The sequence below is a fragment of the Ochlerotatus camptorhynchus genome, unplaced genomic scaffold, assembly GCF_037179485.1.
Source record: "Ochlerotatus camptorhynchus isolate MF236.1 unplaced genomic scaffold, CSIRO-AGI_Acam_v1.1 ptg000045l, whole genome shotgun sequence".
Classification (NCBI taxonomy): Eukaryota; Metazoa; Arthropoda; class Insecta; order Diptera; family Culicidae; genus Ochlerotatus; species Ochlerotatus camptorhynchus.
In genome coordinates, this window is record NW_027040536.1 from 1615174 (window position 1) to 1638386 (window position 23213).

The following is a 23213-nucleotide window of genomic DNA, read 5'->3' on the forward strand; positions in this document are numbered from 1 at the left end:
GCAAACAGCGATCATAAAATCACTCGTTGTGACTTTCTGAAAACAAAATTGATAAATTTTATACGTCATACACAAACTTTACCACCTCTTCTTGCATCTTACAAATAAAAATTATCATTATAGTATCTCATTGTTTCATAATTACGAAAAATAGCATTTTAGCTGTAATGACCAATTGCAAGCCTGCCATCCAATCGCGAGCATGGATCCTTTACGTGAAATTCTTCAACGCTTGATTCAAATTCAAACACACCGTTTATGCGGCAAGATAAGATGAGCATCTTCTAACCATAACGATCGACGAACGGACGGATACTGAAGAGGTGCTTCAGGACAGAAGCAATAAACGCAAATAAAGGTATTATGTATATTTAGGAATTAAGGGGTGAGGAGCCGGAGCTGAGGGCACCTCCTGCACAACAGTGGCGACTGAGGTGAGCCAACACTGAAGCAGAAGGAAGCTGACACAAACGCAGAAAACAGCAACCAAAAAGTCATAAAAAGGTAAAATAAATTACATTTTATGGGTATTCTCCTGGTTTTCCGCAACCATCAGTCGGTCGGCATATGGCTAGATCTGGCCGAGTTTGAAGTCGGGAAAAGTTACGGTGTCATCTCATTTTTGTCCCTGTTTCTTTACCACTGCAAAATGCATGCGAAACAGGAAAGTCGTCACAAGTTTTTCCTCTAGAAGATAGGATGGATTTTGCTGAGGGCAAGAGAAAAAAAAACAACTTGAACGCATTAAGGAAGGCCAACCCGGAATGAAAAATGTTACACCTCCTCAGGGCAAGAAAATTGACTTCATTTGTGTGAGTGGCACTTAAGTGTCAAACTTTTGTACAAGTTGGGAAGAATAAAGCTTTCGAAAATTATAAAGAAGATTTGTTATGGCCTCAAGCCTGTTTCGGCGAAGATGTTTTAAGTGATACTTCGGTAGATAAGCTTCTCTTGGTGGATTACAGAACAGAATTTCATATTTTGTTGCAACAATTTTATGACGCTTTCTAATCTTCTTAATGTGACAGCATCCATCATTAAACATAAAGCAATAAAAGTTATTTTTGCTCACAGCTGCGTATCCTAATTCCCAAAAGGCTTCCTGTCTCAGCTGCTCATATTTCATTGATCCTAAGCCAAAAATCTGTCTTTCCTTAGACTCCTTCTTCGATTCCCAGACATCAAACAAGGGTGTGAAAATTATTGACATTTTTGAACTTTACCCCACTTAAACATCACAGCATCCGGCTACCCTCATCTGCCTGATTGCAAAGGGTGGGTTGATTCGACTCCTTCGGGAGATTGGAAATTTCTTCGCTAGCTAAACTTTTGCATACCCCAGACTATACGTATTAGGTAGGAATTTCGACGGTTCAAACTCCCCTTGGCGCATTTTTCCAGGGTTGCTTTGTTTTCACTGCTTTTGCTGAAGGGCGTGAGATGGAAAATTGTTCACCCCATTAAAATTTCTCGGATGCTGCGAGATGATATGGTTGAACACGTCAGCGTTCAATATTTATTGGTGATTGACGCGGCGTGGCACATTTAAAGACATGTCATAATTTAACGCTATCGGATTTGAAAAATGGAACGCTCAGTTTGACACGCTGCACTGTTGGTGTAAGCAGGAAACTGTGATGGATTGTTTACGTTGGCAATTTGCGTGTTTATGCATCAGAAATTGGGATTTTATGGCGGCGGATGAGTTCTTTAGAACAAAGATTAAACTTTCTCAAGAATGCTCTTAAAATATTTGGCGATTAAGCAATTACGTTATACATACTCCAGATTTGAAACAATTCATGCAGAACACCATTTCGTATACATTAACAAAGACAACGTTTTATTCATTCCAAGACGTTACATAACATTTCACCACCAATGCTTCTTTCCGTGCTTCTTGATGGTGAAGGTCACTGGAACGTGCTTCTCGATGTACACTGGCTTGTGAACAACCACTGGAACGCGCTTCTCAACATGAACTGCGTACGGTTTCGGCACTTCGACGTATTCCTTGTGGACAACTGGGACCTTCACTTCCACTGGGTATGGGACTGGACGGTCAATGTGGACTGGGACCTTTTTCTCGATGTAAACTGGCACTTTCTTCTCCACGTAGACTGGAACCTTCTTCTCGACATGCACCGGGTATGGGACCTTCACCTCAACTGGAACATGCTTCTCGACCTCAACTGGGTACGGGACTGCGACATTCTTGGTGATGGTGGTGGTCAAGTGCTTCACTTCATGGTGGTTATCGTGGTGGTCATCGAAGCTGAGAGAATCGTGTCCGTATCCCAGATCCCAAAGGCCACGTTTGTCCTTCTTGGAGGAATCGTCAACTGCCGCGCAGGAAACAACGGCCAAAGCCATGGAAAATACTGCGAACGCCTAGAAAAAAAAAAAAAAACGAGATTGAAGGTGGATTGCGTATTGAAGCTAATTTATAATTTATGACTTGTTACCTTCATGTTGGATGCTACCGTCGAGTGGGTTACACGCCAGTGATTTTTGGACTGAACTTTGCAGATGGGTCGAACACAGTTGAATGATATCTTCAATGTAAGTCTTAGACGCTTTTATACCATGTGTTTGCTGCATGGCTTTGCTGTTGGCACCCAGTTAATCTGTTTTCTTCATGGTTGATATCTATTACCAATGTCAAGTTTTAAATGTCAGCCATGGGCTACTTGAAAGAATTTTGAAATGCTCGAAATCTCGCGGTTGGTGGAGTGCAATATTATCTTGCAAAGTGTATGGAAGTTACTAAAATTATTACGTCATTCAAATTATTTATAATAAAATTGAGATGTAGCTTCATGAAGAATAATTGAATAGATTACACAATCGAAGTATGTCTTATTAACATTGGAAAAGATGCGATCCAAAAGTGCACAGTTCGAAACAATGTTAGGCTTATCAGAATGCAGGCGCTTTAGTGAATTTACATAACAATAACTGTAAAATAGCTCTATCCAGCAGAGGCGTCGCATGGAGATGGCTAGTTCTATTCTCGTACTTCTGCTAGTCGTTGGAATATTGTAGAAATAAATTCATAAAATTTATATTTATATAGGGAGATGGCTCTAATGTTGGCCTTTGGATCTAAGATTGGGCCCATCGCTAAAAATCTGCTATTTATCAACTTTATCTAGATGAACGGGTCATTGGGACGGTACTTATTGATATTTTTGGTGGCTATTGAAATTTTAGTCGATTGCTGAATTTATGTATGGGCCCAAATTAAGGGCATTTAGGCTGAAATTACATTCATTTCTCCTAGTTATTAGCAAATGAGCGAGCATTTAGTCGGAGACGAGCCAGCCAACGGCTGAAAGTCTCCTTAATAAAGATATATATATAAAAAAAAAAGCGATATGTTGCACGAAAAGCACGATTCTGGACCACCGTAAGTAATTTTTATGACACATTCGGTATTATTAATTATTCTTTTATTAAAAATTGTAATCACAGGTAGCAAAAATACATTATTTTCAAAATTCATTCGATTTTGGTATGTTGCCAAAATTTAACCTCTTACCACAAACGAACCGGTAGAAACAAACGGATATTTTGGTCATTTTTACCTTTACCCTACAATTTCAAGGATAAGTTTGACGATTTTAAGCCAGTTTCTAGCTGCAGTTATGTTTTATCTCGATTTTGGCGTTTCAAAGCATTTTGAATGAATCACGAGAGGCCTTTTTCATGTGCATTTCATGCTTCTCAAATGTACTAAGTTACCAAGAAGTAATATTTTCTATTTTGAAGAGCAGTGCTACAGGATTTTTTTTTTCACGATTAGTGTTCAAAAGTGTAATATTATCACTTTCTCTTCAATTGTATATGATGGTATGATGGCTACAAAATGGTGAGTTGACAACCTGGAAGGAGCGGAATACTTTGCTCTGGTCCTTACAAGTTCCTACTTCACGCCTCCGCGAGTCATATGATAACACAAGACTACCAGCTGAAATATGGACACAGCTGGGTGGCGTAGCCTTGGCAATGTTGCCAGTCCGGCAATAGCAAAGTGAAGAGGTGCGAACGCTGGTGCGGTAACCATAGTACGGTGAATGTCGAATGAGGTTTGGGGAGAATTTCAGTCCTCTACAATTCTATCTCTCTACTAGAGAGTATTAAGGATAAATCTAAAGGAATTCAGATGATAATCCCATCAAAATGTGAAAATATGTTGTAGGTAATTTTGAGATCCAATTTCGGAAAACTGTAGGGAAATTAATGGGTGAATCCCAAGGTAGTTCAGAAGACACTTTTTTTAAAGATTATAAGCAGAATTCCAGAAAATTCTGAAGCAACTCTGAAGGATTTTCAAGTAGCATTCTAAAGGAATTCGGGAGGAGAATTCAAAGTTAATTAACTCTTCTACAAACTTAATTATAGTGTTGACGGTGGTGTTGTGGTAAGCGTGATTGCCTCTCACCCCAAAAGGCGTGGGTTCAATCCCAGTTGGCGCCATTGGGATGTTATGAGGCATAAAATCTTTGATCATGCCTTCCACCGGAAGGGAAGTAAAGCCGTTGGTCCTCGGTCCATGAGTTGATATGTCGATAGGTAGGGTACAGGTGTGCCTCCAGCTGCCTCCTAGGCATCGGTAGCATTGGTGCTCAGCACGGAAATCAAAATCGACGGTAAACAAATCAAGGAAAAAAAAATAAACTTTATTATGATATGGAAATAATTCTGACACTACTCCTAATGATCACTTAGGGCCTAGAAAATCTTTTAAATGTTAATCAATCCTGCAATTAATTAAAAAGAGTTATGTGAGAATTCCCAGGGGATATCGGTAATAATTCCGAGAGAATCTATTGCTGAATATAACTGAAAAAAAAACGTTGCCTTTCAAACTGAAGGTAGTTTTAAGTAAATTTCTACGGGAATTCATAGGCATTTCGAAAGAATTTAAAGAGATTTCCGAAAGGGTTTCAAAGAGGAGATTTTACAGTGAATTCAGGTTATTATTTCCTGAAAATTCTGAGTACCTTGGATATTGCAAAAGTTGACACTGAATTACGTGTTCAAACCTGATACCTAAATTACTTGAGAATCTCACTTTAATCATTTGAAAACATTATCACCACTTTGAGTTTGAAAATTTATCAAAACTCTAGGGCAGGCAAGCTTTTAGATCTAACTCTCAAGTGTTGATACCCCGAATTAAAGCAATGTTAAGATTCTCAAGATTGATGAAGTATTCAAGATTATTCAAAATTTAAGTTTAATTGAGAAATATATTTTTTGTACATACATGTAGTATTTAAATTTCGAATACCTAAGTACACGTGAAATGTATTTTAGGTTCAAATCAAATTCTTGATTAATTCCCGGTTAATGCCCGGTTTTCCTAGTCCTGCCATCTGCCGCCTCCGATCTTCATAGTCGTTCCGGGCCTGTGGTTGGATGTGGAGAGGGGGTCTTCCAACCTACTCACTACGGCGAGTATCCACTTGAGATTGTTCATGTCCATTCGCCACCTGATATTTCCATGACTTCCAGGGAAAACGCCTTACCTCGTGCGACCACCGACCGTAGTAAACACGACGTCATTTTCTACTACCAAAACGTAGGCGGAATGAATTCTGGTGTGCGGTGTATATTGCACCTGACCGGGTTCGTGACAACGAACTTATCGATACCCATTGCCGGTCCGTTTTCACCATAATGGAGAGTGCGACACCAACTGATGAGATAATCGTTCTGGGTGACTTCAATCTACCCGGTGTTTCCTGGAAACCATCTTACAGCGGCTTTCTCTACCCAGACCCTGTACACTCTGTATTTTACAGGATCAGTTAGCCTTCTCGACTGCTATAGTACAGCAACACTATCTCAAATAAACCACGTAGTCAACGAAAACAACCGTAGCCTGGACCTCTGCTTCGTTAGCGTTCAGGACACCGCTGCTTTCATCTCCACGGCACCTTCTCCACTAGTAAAGCAAGTACATCATCACCCTCCCTTGGTTGTCACTGTTGCTGACAATCACGATCGGGTCTTTGACGACATTTCCACGACCGTGTCATACGATTTCCGGAAAGCCGATCACCGTAGTATCGTCAACGTGCTATCTAGTATAGATTGGGAGATCATCCTCGATCCTGATAATGTTGAAACCGCTGCGCAAACATTTTCACATATCTTGGCTTATGTCATTGACAGGCACGTTCCGAAAAGAGTTCACCGTAAAATTTCTCATCCTCCCTGGCAGACGAGTGAACTGCGTAGGTTGAAGTCGACCAAGAGAGCCACATTAAGAAAATTCACTAAGTATCGTACGCTTTCGCTGAAATGTCACTACGTTAGGCTCAATTATGAGTTCAAGCGAGTTAGCCGTCGATGCTATTCGCGATATCAACGAGGGATTCAGAGGAAACTCAAGTCGCACCCGAAGTCATTCTGGAATTACGTAAATGAGCAGCGCAAGGAATCCGGCCTACCTTCTTCAATGGTGTTGAATGGAGCAGTTGCTTCCACTCCTCAGCAGATCTGTCGCTTGTTTTCTGAGAAGTTCGCCAGTGTTTTCACGAATTAGAGATTAACTGACGAACACGTTACCCTAGCAGCTAGTAATGTTCCACTGTACGGTCAAACACTGGGTGCGATGGATGTTAACGTCGAGATGATTTCCACTGCCGCATCACAATTCAAGTCGTCCTTCAATCCGGGACCCGATGGCGTTCCATCCGTATTCCTGAAAAAGCATATCGCCAGCTTGCTGATGCCCATGCTTCACCTATTTCGATTGTCCATCTCGAGTGGTACATTTCCATCTTGTTGGAAATTCGCACATATGTTTCCTATCCACAAAAAGGGCAGCAAACGGGATGTGGACAATTATCGTGGAATTACGTCGTTGAGTGCAGTTTCGAAGTTATTCGAGTTAGTCATTAGTTAGTAGAGCCTCTACTATCTCATTGTAAGCAGTATCTAAGTGGTGATCAACACGGCTTCACTTCCGGTCGTTCTACTTCCACAAATCTGCTGTGTTTGACATCGTATCTTACGGAAAGCATGGCAGAGAGGACTCAAACAGACGTCATATACACCGACTTGTCAGCTGCCTTCGATAAGCTAAACCATGCCATCGCGATTGCCAAGTTGCATAGACTTGGGGTCAGCGGCAACCTCTTGCGATGGTTTCGTTTATATCTCACTGATCGGCAACTGATGGTTGCCATTGGTGACAACCGGTCCAATATCTATCTAGCTACGTCAGGAATACCTCAAGGAAGTCACCTGAGACCTTTGATTTTCTTACTCTACTTCAATGACGTGAACTTGGTCATCGAAGGCCCACGACTATCGTATGCAGACGATCTTAAAATCTACCTACGAATCCGCTCGATTGATGAATGTCACTTCCTTCAACGTCAGTTCGAAGCCTTTGCCAGCTGGTGTAATTTGAACCGAGTGGTGGTTAACCCCACTAAGTGTTCAGTGATCACTTTTACTCGGAAGAAAGAACCAATCACATTTGAATACAAACTTATCGGCACTGTAATCGACCGTGTGAACCATGTGAAAGATCTGGGTGTTATTCTGGATTCTCAACTTACGTACAAGCAGCACATATCGTACGTTGTCGACAAGGCGTCTAGGACATTGGGATTTATCTTCAGGATAGCAAAGAATTTCTCCGATATCTACTGTTTGAAGTCACTGTTCTGTTCCTTGGTGCGATCCATTCTGGAATATTGTTCTGTGGTCTGGAGTCCAAACTACAACAATGGTGCTGAGAGAGTTGAGTCCGTTCAACGCCGTTTTCTTCGATTCGCTCTGCGGAATCTGCCTTGGAGAGACCCATTTCATCTGCCCAGCTATGAAAGTCGTTGCCAGCTGATTGATCTGGAGCCTCTCCGAACTAGAAGAGACACCTCTAGGGCCCTGTTCATTGCGGACACTTTACAAGGTAGAATTGATTGCAGTGCAATCTTGGGGCAAGTCAACATTAACGTCCAACCCCGTGCGCTCCGTAACAACGTTATGCTGAGATTGCCACTTCAGCGCACAAACTATGGCATGAAAGGTGCAATAGGTGGGCTGCAACGAGTGTTCAATTGAGTCTCGGGCATCTTCGATTTCCATTTGCCTCGACAGCTGCTACAAAGATACTTCTCATCGTTCTTTTCTGGCACAGTTAACCGTGAATGATTGTGTGTTTTATTTTTGTATTTTATTCTTAGTTTTTATTTTTTGATTTACCTATATAAGTTACTTAAATCATCATTGGGGCTATACACAGCCTGTTGATGCAGACAAATAAATAAATAAATAAATCAATAAATAAATCAGTGTCCACCCTGTATTAATTATATTTAAAAAAAAACATATTAAGATATTTAATAGTTCTCGGCTCCGTGGAGTCCTTTTGAACATTTGAGCCTTGCAAACAAACTAATTAAAAAAAAATCAGTGTCGTAATTGAGAAAAAGTAAAGTGGATTCCATACTTAAAAATAGAGACCTTCTCCAATTTGCATGAAACTGTGCATAATTGTTTGTCATGGGCAATGATCTTAATTTTTTGTTAAAATTTGACCATTTTGGATCATGTAAATTTTTTAAAATAACGTTTTTATTTTTTTTAAACATTATTGCACGAAATCGTCAAACACAAAGCTTTAGATAAAAACAATGTTTACTGGAAAAAAGTACACTGATTTTTTTTTATTTTTTTGTAATTTGAAGGAAAAATTTAAAAAAAAATCCTAAGAACCTAAATATCTCAAAATTTTATCACCGATTTTTGAAATTTTTCTCTTGAAAAAAAAAGCTAATGAACAAATGCAAACTTTTGAAATGTATACAACTATGGACACTTAAAATTAACAAAAATCAAACATTTTTTCATATAAATTATACTCAGAAAATAATGTGACATTTCAAAACGTTTTCTGTGAACTAATATACAAACAAGCGTACAAAGTGAATAATTTGTCGAAAAATTTCTTGTTCTACGATTTTTGTCAGTTTTGAAGTGTTCATAGTTTGAAACACTTAACAAGTATGCATTTTTCATAAGCTTTTTTTTTAGAAAAAGCGAGAAAAGGTTGAGATATTTGGGTTTTTAACATTTTTGTTGATTTTTAATGAAAATATATAAAGTACAATTTTCGTTTGAATTATGATGAATGTGGGCGTTTTAGTGGAATATCTGTATAAAGAAAGAGAGAGAGAGAGAAGGATACGTAATTTCCATTTAATTCCACTACCTTATTTGCATATCCTTGACAGATAGTCGTATTCCGTCTACAATGTGCAGACTTCTTCAGTGTCTTGTACTAATGTTCCAAGCAGTGAAGAAAAGAGCGGAACGGGATCACGTGGATACTCTTCCAGATACCAACGACATCTATAATTCAAAGGACGTAGTGTCTCTACAGGTCTTGTCTCGGTATCCGATGCTCAGACGTCTGCCTGTATCCGTCAAGATCGCGTTACTGGAGCTTCTAAACAGAGTCTGGTGTAGTGGCGTGTACCCTATCAGCTGGTGAACCGGAATACTAGTGCCGATACCGAAGCCAAATTCATCTTAGTCTGATTCTGCAATCTTTCGGCCTATCACTCTGACCAATTGAATTGCGACGGTGTTCGAGCACATGGTGAATCGAAGTTTAACGACGGAGTTAGAGTCAAAAGAACGATTGGACAAAAGGCAGCACGCTTTTAGAGCTGGGCGCGGGGTTGAAAAGTACTTGGTGGAGTTGGGTAGGTCGCTGCTCAATCGTGATGAACACTGCTTGATAGCATCGCTCGACCTATCGAAGGCATATGATACAACCTGGAGGTACGGCATTTTACGCACTCTGGGAAAGTGCCAGATAGGTGGGCGGATGTTCAATGTGTTGAACAGGTTCTTCGCCGACAGAACATTCCGAGTGAACGTGTAAGAGCATTTATCGAGTGAAATGCCATTTGAAAACGGAGTTACCACAGGTCAGTGCTGTCGGTCACGTTGTTCCTCGTCGCGATGCAGCCAATCTTCAGAGCGGTGCCGCATACTGTCTATATGCGGACGATATTTTGCTGGTGGTACGGAGAAATAAGGAGCGACCCCTCTATTGCGATCTACAAGCCGTGGTGTCGATAAGTGGGCGAAGAGCGTTGGGATCAAAATATCAGCTACGGAATCAAACAGCTTCTACGGCAGTCCCAACTCCCGTCGAGAACCTATCAATAATATCTGCATCGATCGTGTAGCTGTACCGAAGATGAATCGTTTGAAAGTCATCGGTGTCACCCTCGACCGGTCACTGACTTTCAAGCAGCATTGTAAGATTGTGTAAACTACAAGGTTGCGAATTCTTAAAATTTGTTGTTGTTGTTGTTCTTTATTATTGACATTTTACATCCAGCGGATGCATTCATGTCAGTTGAATTGATTTTTGTGTAGCAGTGTGTGGGTGTGTTCAGAGTGATGTGAGGGTGAGTGTTAATGTTTACGATACAATTCAAAATTCACTTAGCTTTCTTATCGTTTGTTCGTTTCCTGGTTCATCGTCTGCATGCTCATCTCATGGTTTACACTTCTTCTCCATAAATTTCTTCTTTACTTCTTCTATATATATATTCACCATCTTCATTCTTCATGATCTTCCATATATCTTTTCCACACTATTTTTCGATTTCTCCGTTCCTTCCTTGCGCTTCATATTTATCTTCATTCTTCTACATCTTCATACTCATTCATGTCTTCTGTAGTGCTTTCGTTTTCTGCTTCATCTTCATCCTTTTCCACTTTATCTTCTTCGATTTCCATTCAGCATCTTCTTCATGAACTCATTTGCTTGCAACATTCATCGGTAACATTCTTCCACTGCATCTTCTTCCGTTTCCTGTCCGACATCTTTTTCTTCTGCATCGCTTGCTTGTTCTTCATCCTCCGCTTCGTTTTCTTCCTATATCCTGCATTTTCCTTTCCATTCTATCTTCGCCCTTCAAAGCTTCCGATAAAGTTTGGTTTCATGCAGAAACTTCAGCAACCGCTTCTCATAATCATCGTCGTTGCGTAACGCCGTAAAAAGGCTTGTGGAATCGATTCCGTATTTCGTCCTGGTCGCTTCAAATTTTCTGCAGTGCAGAATAATGTGACGAACGTGAACAACGGTCCCACAGCATTCACATGCTGGCGGAGCTGTTTTCTTAAGCAAATATTCATGCGTAACCCTAGTATGACCAATGCGCAGACGAGTGAGTATGCGTTGATCGGCAGAGCTGTACTGATCGATCCACTTCTTCGTTTCCCTTTTGACCTCCTTCAGCTTCACATCTGTCAATTGTGCCCAACGTGCTTCCCATAGCTGACGAAAGACTTGGTTCATGTTCTTGATGGAATCAATTCTTGGTACGGCGACGTTGATTGGTGGACTGTTTCGTGCTTCACTGGCTAGACGGTCTGCTTCTTCGTTACCGCGAATTCCGGCATGACCAGGGATCCAACAAAGGTGGATCGACCGTCCACGTAGTAAGCGCTCGAATTCCTGGATCCACGGATGCTGCGATCTACCACTCTCTATGACCGAAAGACAGCTGGCCGAATCAGACAGAATGATAACACATTCGGTTGATGCTCTTGCAGCGATGACGGCCGACTTGATTGCAAAGGCCTCCGCCGAAAAAACGCTACATTGTGACGGAAGACCTATTGCTTGCTGAATGTTGCTACTAAATACACCAGCTCCAACTATGTTCTCGCATTTAGAACCATCCGTATAAATAGCCAAAGCACGGTTAAACCGGTTAGCCAGCAACTCCTGCACGATGGGACGCACTGTATTCGGGGGGTCCCCAGCTTTCACCTTCCGTTTCACATCCCAAACAATATGCGGCTTGGGTTCATACCACTCTCGGTTGGCTAGACGTGTTCGTACAGCGATGTTTGGAAGCTCTACATCAATCGTCGCCAGGCGATCGGACGCTCGTTCCACAACTGGAAGATCGATATTCCTGGAATCCTTCTCCATCAAACGAATTGCAGCACGAATTATGGCTTGCATAATCATTAAATCGAATGACAAAGTGCCTGCTTCAGCCATAATCGCTGGAATCGGACTGGTGACGTACGCCCCTGAGGCGAACCGGACCATCCGGTTGTAGATGGGTGCAAGAGTCTGCACCACCGAATCCTTCGCTCTACTGACGAGCCCGATACCGTAGATAAGTCGCGACGTGACGATTGCTGATCCGATACCCAACATAGAATCGCGTTGCCCTCGCGGAAGTTTAGCCCCGATCATCTTCAAGATGCGCAGTCTAGAGTCGCACGTGTTTTTGACTACCTTGCAATGGTGTTTGAAGGACAGCGACCGGTCAAGGTTGACGCCAACAACTTTCAGTTGATTCGTCCTCGGTACAGCTGTACGGTCGATGAATATATCTTTGCTGGGTTCTCGACGGGCGTTGGGACTGCCGTAGAAAATTTTTGATTTTGTCGCGGAAATTGTGAATCCGACGCTTTTCGCCCATTTATCGATAGCTTTCACTGCAGCCTGTAGATCTCTATACAGAGGACGCTCCTTACTCCTCCGTACCACCAGCAAAATATCGTCCGCATAGAGAAGCACGGCAACAGTATGCGGCACCACTCTGAAAATCGGCTGCATCGCTATAAGGAATAACGTGACAGACAACACTGATCCTTGGGGGACTCCGTTCTCCAATGGCATTTCACCCGATAAATGTTCTTCCACGTTCACCCGGAAAGATCTGTCGGTGAGGAAACTGTACAGTACGTTGAACATGCGCCCACCCATCTGCCACTTACGCAGAGTACGCAAGATACCGTACCGCCAAGTGGTGTCGTACGCTTTCGACAGATCAAGCGATGCAATCAAGCAGTGTTCGTCCCGATTTGGCAATGACCTATCCAACTCCGCCAAGTATGTGTCGACGCCTCTCCCAGCTCTAAAGGCGTGCTGCCTCTTATCCAGTCGTCCATTCGACTCCAACTCAGTCGTCAATCTGCGGTTCACGATACGTTCGAACACCTTTGCGGTGCAGTTGGTCAAAGTGATAGGTCGGAAAGCAGCAGGTCCAGATTCAGAACAGTTTGGCTTCGGAATCGGCACTATTATTCCGGTTCGCCAGCTGATAGGGTAAACGCCACTACGCCAGATTCTGTTTAGAAGCTGCAACAGCGCGATTTTGACGGATAAAGGCAGACGTCGGATCATCGGATACCCTACCGAGTCAGGACCTGTAGAGACACTACGTCCTTTGTCGAGTGCCCACAGAAGCTCATCCAGGGTGAAGTCCGCGTTATATATCTCGTCGTTGTCCGGAAGAAAATCCACGCGATCCCGTTCCGCTCTTTCCTTCGCTGTTTGAAACAGTTGGGGGTAGCTTGAGGTCGCTTATCTCTCGCAGTAGTGCTCGGCCAGTTCTTCTGCTATTTCTTCCACCTTCTCCGTGTAGCCATCGGGTCGCTTGATAACCGCCTTGCTGTATTGTCGTTTGCCTCTCAGGGTGTTCATCGTCCGCCACATTTCTGCCGTTGTGCTGCTAGGTGATATTTTTCCGACAAAGTCTTCCCACGAATGTTCCTTAGCTTCCTTCACTGCCTTCTTAGCCGCTGCCTTCGCTTCCTGGAACTACTTCAAAACATCCGCTGTGTCCGATCCTGCTATTCTGCTGCGCTTCAGTGCTCTCAGAAGTTTTCGACGCCGCTTAATCGTCGTTTTCACTTCCGGGCACCACCATGGTACCGATTTGGAACCAACTCGTCCTGATGTTCGAGGAATGCTAGCGGTTGCTGCTGATAATATCCGATCTACGAACTCATCAACGCCTATCTCGTCATCCGGTTTGTTGCTGCTGGAAGTTAGTCGTTCGAACAATGTCCAATCTGCTTGGTCGTAGAGCCATCTTCTTCGCTTCGTGGCGATCTGTGAGAATTCAGGTGAAGAGACGGTGATTGGAAAGTGGTCGCTGCTGTGGGTATCCGGAAGTGTTCGCCAGATAAATCTGGGAGCTAGCACCTCTGAACAGATCGAAAGATCTATGGCAGAAAATGAACCGTTTGCTGGATCCACCCGCGTGTGTGATCCGTCATTCAGGATTATCAGATGCTCCGTCAGTGTCTTTTCAGCGATGTAGCGGCCAAGCGCATTCGATGCCGTAGAACCCCAGCCGGGATGGTGCGCATTGAAGTCGCCAAGTACCAACATTGGCGCGGGCAGACGCTCCAAGAAATCATTTAGTTCTGTTTGGCACTGTTGCTGGGAGTTCGGAGCGGTAGATCTACACTACCGTCATTGGCGTCGAAGATGGATGCGAACTGCAATGGCTTGAATATCACAATTGATATCGATGCACTCGAATGGAACCCCTTCACGGATGGCAAGGCCCACTCCTTGCTGCCAGTACCGACGACTACCGGTTTGAAGAAGCAGGGTGTAGTTCTTGCCGGCAAAGTCTGGCGCGACTACACGATTATCCACTTTCGTCTCTGATTCGGCTAGCTGTCTTTCAGTAATAGAGATTGGCAAATCGCAGCCTCCCTGGATTCAAGAAATTTAATGTCTGCTTTCAAACCGTCCGATTCACTTTTGTTGGGTTCCCGGCCACGCCGGTATCCGTGGCCACTCAGCATCGGCATTCCAGGAAAAGATGCCATTGGCAATGAACCAAGCCGTCCGTCAGAAGTGGGAGTCACGATAGGTGCAACTAACAGAAGTCAAGCTGAAGGAGATAAAACGTGACATTAAAGAGTGGATCGATCAAAACAGTTCTGCCGACCAACGAGTACTCACTCGTCTGCGCATCGGCCAGACCAGACTGACACACGAATTTCTATTAATGAAATCATCGCCACCGACATGCGATTGCTGTGGAACGGTTATGGATGTCCGACACGTAGTTCTACACTGCAGGAAATTTGAAGTAGTCATGAACGATGATGGCAGCGGAAAGCGGTTGCTGAAGTTCCTGCATGAAGGTAATATCGATCGAACATTGTGAAAACGAGGAAAAGAGAGAAGCGAACACAGAGGACGTTAAGGACAACGGAAGAAAACAGAGGATGATGGAGAAGAAACATACAAAGTCGGAGCAGAAGAATACAGAAATAGAAGCTGATGAAGATGACAGAAGATGATGTGAACCAAGCAGAAGAAGATGGAGAAGAAGAATCGAGGATTTGGAAATCGAATCAAGGAAGAAATTTGAAGATAATATGATGGTGAAGAAATTACTGAAATAGAGAAGAAAACAATAAGCAGAAGCGATGAAATGTGGACCAGGGCAGTAAAGTAGCTAAGTGTGAACTTAACAATTAACATTTACACCACATCATTAAACACACTGTACACTATAATTTTTTAAAGACACGAATGCATCAGCAAATGTAAAGTGTCAGTAATAAACAACAACAACAACAACAGCAACAACGAATGCTTCTCTCTCTCACTTTGTAATTTTTGTTTATTTTGCCCACTACAGACATTGTTTGACTACGCTAGTTTAAGAAAGACTAAGCGTGGATTGTGATTAATAGGCCGGAAATGGGGTAGTTAACCCTATGCTGTTAACAACGCGACAGAGATTGAAAACAAAATTTGAATTTGAAACGGAATTTAAAGGAAATAAACCAATCCACTCAAAGCTCTTGATAAAGGGATTCCGTTAAGAGGTTTGACAAATTTTAAGGATCGTATATAGTAGTTTCCATTTAATACCAGTAAAAAAATACCTACTCTTAAGTATATTCTACCCAAAACTAAGTTTAATTCACGTAAATTTGAGAATATACACTTTACTCAAAAGTAACTTATTGTTCTGAATTATATCGTTGGGTAGAATCTCTCGTTCCTTTTTTGAGAACAATAAAGAGTGCAAGTGAGAGGCTGAACTCAATATTAAGTACATAGAACTCAAATGTTGTGTAGTATTTTTTCTCCGTGTAGTGCTTTTGATTCTGGCTTTAGACCTCTGATATCTTCAGATCATGATGGGTCTGGAGAGGTTTTAAAATTGTGGTGGTTTTCTGGCTTTCTGGGAAGTTTTCGAATCAAGAAGGAAACGTGATTCATCGTGTTTGCTAGAATCAGAAGAGATGTCGCAATCTGAAAATCTTGTTTTATTTTCTTCGCGTGTGCTCCCGAACCAGAAATGTTTGGCATAGTAAAGCGATCGATGCCTGCGTCGGAGGTGTTGGGTTTTCTAATCGTTCTATGATGGTGTTGGTGATCAAATGTACTCCAAACACTGAAGGGTCTGCGCATTCTGTTGTGAATCCTGCGGTTTGCTTCCATTACAGTAGCGTAGGCGAAAGAGTGATGAATGGTCTCAATGCTTCGGTGTGAAAAAAAAAACGCGTTGTGGAGAGTATTGGCAAGGATGATGCATGAAACAGCTTTGAAAACATGGAAAGACAGGCTTATAGCAGATAATTTTGGTGAGATCTTTCTTTTTGTATTAATTTAAATTTATTTAAATTTTCACATAACCTTTACTTTATATTGGCGAACAGAGATTCCTAAATATATTCCATTTTCTACTAACACTACTACTTCCCTCCCGTGGCATCTATGAAGGTAGTATGGGTTCCCTGCAACTTCTTAAGTAGATGTTGAACTAATTTTCCTTGCTATCCCTTGTAATTGTAAGGATGTGGCCAGGTGTATAATGCGATGCTTGATTTGTAGATTTTAATGTGTGGGAAAAACCTCTAATCCCAAGTGTTTTTGCAAGGCAACACACGATATTTTCTACAAAATGTATTGGTTGACCATTATATAGCCCCCCACGATTTGTGCAATCGCTTATGCTATGCTATGCTATTTTGCCCACAACATACATTATTTTTCTGTACAACCTTTTCTCAGACGTCATTTTGATCAGAAATGCCGTTTCATTGCTACGAATTTTTGGAAAATTTCTAGGACGCCATTTTGTAAAATTAGTAAGATCCAAAATGGACAGATTGAAAAAAAAAAGTGAAGCATTGTCCAAAATAAACAATTACATATCGGAGAAGGTTGATTCATAAATTGCATTATGTTACGCAATTTTCCCTGGAACTGCTCAATACCTTGAAATTTTAGAAGATTGAGTTCTATGTTGAATTCTTAAATTTTCAATATATTTCGTCTCATGTACCGGGGTACCCAGCATACATTTGAATAACACGGGTTAAACATATAATACATCTTGACACACATAAAGGATAAATCTATTAATTTTCTAACGAGTATTTTATGAGTTTTCATGACTTCCATTGAGCTTGCCGCAGAATTAACAAATGCAAAATTGATAACGATGCTTAATTAACAACTGTGGGAAAAGGATCTTAATTGCATACGAAAATAATTTATTTTATTTACACTCACAATGTTGCTGTTAAGCTTTAATATATGAACGAATCATTAGTCGTGTAGTTCGAAGCTCAACATTTGAACTAACAATGTGATACGTATTAAACCAATCATCTCCACCTCTACCTTCAATGGTGTATTTTGAGACGATACAATGGAAAAGAAAACCAAAATGACGAAATTCAAGTGCATTGAAACTTAACCGATCTGGTTGTATAAAAGCATCAAAGAGTTACATTGAACATATCATACGCTTGTGATCATCTCACCAGCTCAGTTCAGTCCGAAAACCACTGGAGTGTAATCCAATCGTCGGTAGCATCCACCATGAAGGTAACGAGTCATAAATTAGCAATTAGTTTTACTTCACACTAATTCACCTCCAATTGTCTTTTCTAGGCGTTCGTAGTATTTTCCATGGCTTTGGCCGTTGTTTCCTGCGCGGCAGTTGACGATTCCTCCAAGAAGGACAAACGTGGCCTTTGGGATCTGGGATACGGACACGATTCTCTCAGCTTCGATGACCACCACGATAACCACCATGAAGTGAAGCACTTGACCACCACCATCACCAAGAATGTCGCAGTCCCGTACCCAGTTGAGGTCGAGAAGCATGTTCCAGTTGAGGTGAAGGTCCCATACCCGGTTCATGTCGAGAAGAAGGTTCCAGTCTACGTGGAGAAGAAAGTGCCAGTTTACATCGAGAAAAAGGTCCCAGTCCACATTGACCGTCCAGTCCCATACCCAGTGGAAGTGAAGGTCCCAGTTGTCCACAAGGAATACGTCGAAGTGCCGAAACCGTACGCAGTTCATGTTGAGAAGCGCGTTCCAGTGGTTGTTCACAAGCCAGTGTACATCGAGAAGCACGTTCCAGTGACCTTTACCATCAAGAAGCACGAAAAGAAGCACTGGTGGTAAATCGTGTTAAATAACATATTGCACGGAATAAAACGTTATCTTTGTTAATATCTAACCTATTCTTTTACTTGATATCATTTCATAAATGTCCCCAATTGAGCTTCTCCCATGCAGAAAATCAGTTTCGAAACAAACCACAAGATCATTTTCATAAAATTATACAGCTTCATTCCGATTCGCCAACGTTACCCGTCCATTTCCCGCATATTCATCTAATAACACTTCTCATAACCTTAACTTATCCCTGAATGCTCTTTGCTGCTACCAAGGATCCTGCATGGACCAGGGTTGTGAATAAGATCATCCGCCTCCTCCTACAATTGACACGACAGTCGCATCCGTTCTCGAACATATTGTCACTTTCCAGAAAGGAAAATGACATCGTTTGCGCTGCAGGTTGACAACGATGACGACGCTGGACGTCGTCGTTCGTAATAGCAGGGTATGCGGTATGTGGCTGACTGGCTCTGAAACATCAGTAAAGTTTCAACTGAAATGAAAATTTACGGTTATGGCATTGCACACTCGAATAAAGAGCTTTCGCTTTCCACCGTGTCGTTCGTGTCGCTCGTGATCAGCGGGCGGAAGGATGGAAGGCCGGTCCGTCCTTGCATTCGGTTTGTGAGTTGGAAAGTGGTGAAAATGGTGACACACCAACTTTGGCTGAAACACGCGACGAGCGACGGAAGCAAAACAGAAACGACGAAAAACAAGTCTGGGAGGCCTTCGACGCGGTTGGGTCGCTTTTGGTCCTGATGAATAATGAATGAAGCCGGTTTCGAAAACAAACATGCCGTTGGTAAACTTATACAGGGGAAGTTTGTTCACTCGGATGAATTTGGGGGTGAATTGCGTGGCTGTGGGTGGTTTACGCTTGGGGAAAATTGTATGCCAGTTTCTTCGTTTGGGGAAGCTTGATGGTGAATAGATTCGGATTTCAGTTCCGATTCAGACGGCGTTGAGGATGGATATGTGAATTGTAAGATAGGGGTTGGAAATTAAAAGACTCGTGCGCGCTTTCTTGCGTTGTCAGTACGTTAGGACATACAATATAAATGAGCAAACATATTGATAATCAATAAAAGAACAACAATTGTAACAGTGATTCTTCAATAGGACCTAGGTCTTAATTTAATTAAAAATATTCAAAAGACATCGTAATTCAAACTCTAAGCACGAAATTTTCATATTGATTACTTGTGCAGCTTAGGGACGACTAAGGATAAACAATAATTATTCAGCGTTGTTGGGGAAAGCCAAATGGATCTCTTTTTTCTCAAAGTTCTAGATGAAAGCCCTCAAAATATTGTTCCATGGTGAAGATTTTTTTAAACTTTTAAATGCTTGATGCAAGGTGAAAGTGATCTAGTGAGAACATAAAAATTCCAAAAATGGTAATATTTTAGACATCACTTCAGATTGCAAAAAAAACTTCATCAAGTAGTGGAATTGTGTCTCTACACTGGGTTTGCTTGGGTGAGTTTAAATTCTCGATCTTCGAAAATAGTCATTGTTTACGTTTACTACTTAGGTCTAACTAACTGACTTTCTACTGGCACGAATACATTTGGTCAATCTGTTTCCATCGCAGGCCAAATCCAATAGTCCACACCAGTGTTTCTCATCTTTTCATATCACAGGATTCATAATATCCATTTAATTCTCCTAACTAACCATAGATATTTTGCGTTTTGGCTGTATTTTCATTTAATTTTGGAGTTTTGGAGATTTTAAGATCATTCATGAAATGCCAAAATGGCTTTAACTATTCAATCACCAAACATCAATCACCAATGTTTTCATAAAATGTCATCTTGCTGGAAAAGGGTATGAGTTTTACCTTTTTATGGTTTGATCACATTTTGTCGCATTGTGGAGTGTTTGATGATTGATTTTGTGTTTATTTTGTTGAATCGAAAGTTAAGCAGATTCAGAAAATTTCTCCTTTTTTCTTTCGCGCATTTAAAGCTTATTGATTATTGCATATTAGATTATTGCGTGCTCTCAACTTAGTGTTCTAGATGCACTTCCACAGTCATTAATTGAGAGCTTTCGATGCCTGTACCATTTTTGCATACAACAGAGCTGGTAGTGGGTATGTGATGTAATAGTAGTTACTTTAGTGACTACAATAACGAAAATAGAGTCCAAATAGTGACTTTCAAATAAAAATTTTGAAAAGAAATGTCGGTTGGTTACGAAACTTTTCCGTGCATTGTGTTGCCTCGGCTGCCTCGTGGATTTCGGTAATAGTTTGCCAAATGGTGATGACGGCATGGATGATTTCTGGCCAAGTAGGTGCAGCTATCCGATTCCATCCGATCCGTGATAAGCGAGAATCCGTAGGTATGACATCATCGTGGTCCAATATTGCTCAGGGAGGATGCGATAGTGGAGATACGGTCCGATCCAAGTCCATTCCGTGAGTTTTTTTTCTTTATTATATTGATTTTTAGCCATATGGCTAGTTCATCTCTTAAGATCCTAGTAAAAAAAAGGAGAAAAAAAATGGGTTCTCAGAAGGAGATTCCCAATCTTGGCTGTGGTACATTTATATTGCTACAATGAAAAGGTGTAGAAAACTGTCACAAGGCCAACAAAACGGAAATACTAACAAGGAACACTCAGATATTGTGGTAAAGGTTCGGCTCTTTTAGGAAGGTGATGCTGCCGGGGACTCGTCGCTCAACAGGTTCCGAATGCTGATTGACTTCAAGCCGAGGATGTGCTCCACGGTGACTGGCACTCCACAGGTTTCGCAGGTCCTCCGGAACGGTGTTCCTCCGAAGTTGTGGGAGACTCTGCTGTGCCCGGTGCGCAGTATTGACACCACTCGTTGTTCTCTTAGGTTTGGTCGATCCTTCCAGGTTCCGGTGGTCACCTTGATCTTCCGAAGGTGGTGTGTCCTGTTGTTCCTCCACTCGGTGTCTCAGGCTCTCCAAATCGTTCGCTTGATCCACTTTTTGACATTTTGGAGCGGTACATTGCCGGTGGACCTGGGTCCGGTGCGGTCACAAGCAGACCATCTCCGGAGACCCCCATTCCCACTCCGCTCCTAGAGAGAGTGCCGTCGGTATACCTAACTTCTTAACCTTGGTAGTGCGCCCCGAGAGTTTCGACAACTGTCCAGCGTGAAGCCAGCCAGTTGTCTCCTGCCCTGAAGCGGTCCTTGATTCGGTTGTCAATTTTGATCTTGTGCTATTGCCAACTTTTGTCTCCGTGCCAGTGGACCCTGGCCACTGGAAGGAAATCTACGTCGGCGGCCGTGCGGAGGAGTCGGTTCGCCTCGTCGAGGAGAACGATCCTGTTGTTTCCCGACGTTTTAACGAGAAAGGCAGCGGCTTCAACGCATGTTGCGTCGGCCGGGGTAGAGAGCAGGAGACCGGAGACTGATCGAACGTAGCCGTTGTACACCGGTTCCAGAATCTGGACGGCTTTCTCGGCGGCAAGGCATGTAATATCTACACCGTACAGTAGGAGACTGTCGATGATGGCTCGAACTACGCGGAAGCGGATTTCGCGATTGTTGGATCGGTGGGGGCGGGAGATGGTCTTAATCAGGTTGGACCGACTGCGACAGTCCTTCTTTACTTGTTGGAAGTGCGGCTCAAAGGATAAATTCCAATCGAGGAGCACTCCCAAGACCCTCACGCTGTTTTTGGTCGGTATTGCTTGTTTTTGACGTAGGACTACGTCTGTGATTTCTATATGGGGGTAGACTTTGTGAAAACTGAAAATGGAACATGAAACAAAATTGTGAAAGATTTGAACGATAATAACTCAGCTGCCCCTGGTCCAATTTCAATAATATTATCACCAATTGATCAGAAATATGGCTACGCATCGATAATGCCTTCGACTGTTGACTTTCAACAAGCAACTATTGAAAAAGTGGTAAATGGCCAGCATTGTTCAAAAGCGTCTAATTAACTAATAAATCAACCAATAACCTTCATGCTTATGCTGCTTCCCCAACACAGTCATCAGAGAATCATTCCTAGACGAAACATGTCGATGTAGCATTACGACGAGGTTTGGTAGTTCAGTGGTTACCGTTTCTGCTTACTGATCAATCCAGGCCTGTCCCCTTCCTTGTAATTTTTCACTTTGCCTTATTCTATCCCCACTAGATTTAAATAAAAACAAATTCTGCTTTAACCGATCGTATCACTAACCACAGTGAATCCTGATCTAAAAATAACCTACCTCTCTAAACACAACTATCCTTCCCGAGACAGCCGTGGAGATGTAGAGGTATTCTCGGTCTCCAGTATCAACCGGACGTCGAACTAATCATCCTTCCTTCCCCAAAAGACCGTGAGGACGTGGCCGGCGCTGTGAATTGATCTATAGATTGAATTAATGTGCTTGTACATTGAAGATGGAAAGCTTATCCCATGCACCCATCGATGTAGTTCTCTTTGCAAGTGGATTAGTTCTGATCATTCACGGAGGAGCAACTACGAAGTGCACGGTCAGATAACGTTAACTCGACGGCAAACACATTCATTGATACGTTTGTTGTTGTGGATGATAGAAGAGCATAGCAGAAACAGTGCGAAATAGGAAGTCAAAAGAGGAAATCGTTAAAGAGAATTGGCTTTCACCCTTCTGCTTGTATGCCCCTGCAGTCATCGTCATAGCATCGCACCGCTTTTGGTTCTAGGGCACTTGCTGGTTGCTATTTTTAGATCAGGATTCACTGTGATGCGATCAGTTGTAAGCAGCAGAAATTCCCTTCCCAACTCTCTTGTGGAATCTTTTAGTGGCTCTGAAAAGGGCCGATTTTGTTAGATTACGACGGAGAAATTAAGAGCGTTCACCACAAATGCGAAGAGCCAGCTGAATGTCCTTTGGCATAATTGTGACACGCTTGGTGTGGATGGCGAACAGACCGACCAGATGGGCCTCGCTGGATTCCTGTAGGGCCATTAACGGCCGAGCTCTGAAAGCGCAGATC

General features: G+C 42.3%; 3 protein-coding genes across 3 annotated transcripts; 1 reads left to right on the top strand and 2 right to left on the bottom strand.

Moving 5' to 3' along the window:
* Positions 1–1868: 1868 nt before the first annotated feature.
* On the bottom strand, positions 1869–2494 carry LOC135714732 (mantle protein-like). The gene is made up of 2 exons (XM_065238116.1): positions 2466–2494; positions 1869–2391 (listed from the first exon to the last, which is right to left on the bottom strand). Exons 1-2 carry the CDS (start codon positions 2469–2471, stop codon positions 1873–1875), a joined length of 525 nt encoding a protein of 174 aa, XP_065094188.1. The 5' UTR covers positions 2472–2494; the 3' UTR covers positions 1869–1872.
* An 8466-nt stretch (positions 2495–10960) lies between these two features.
* Positions 10961–12625, bottom strand: LOC135714523 (uncharacterized). Its single transcript, XM_065237909.1, has one exon. It carries the CDS (start codon positions 12623–12625, stop codon positions 10961–10963), a length of 1665 nt encoding a protein of 554 aa, XP_065093981.1.
* A 5001-nt stretch (positions 12626–17626) lies between these two features.
* LOC135715350 (mantle protein-like) lies at positions 17627–18253 on the top strand. Its single transcript, XM_065238671.1, has 2 exons — positions 17627–17668; positions 17735–18253. The coding sequence occupies exons 1-2, from the start codon at positions 17663–17665 to the stop codon at positions 18251–18253; spliced, it is 525 nt and encodes a 174-aa protein (XP_065094743.1). The 5' UTR covers positions 17627–17662.
* Positions 18254–23213: the final 4960 nt, after the last annotated feature.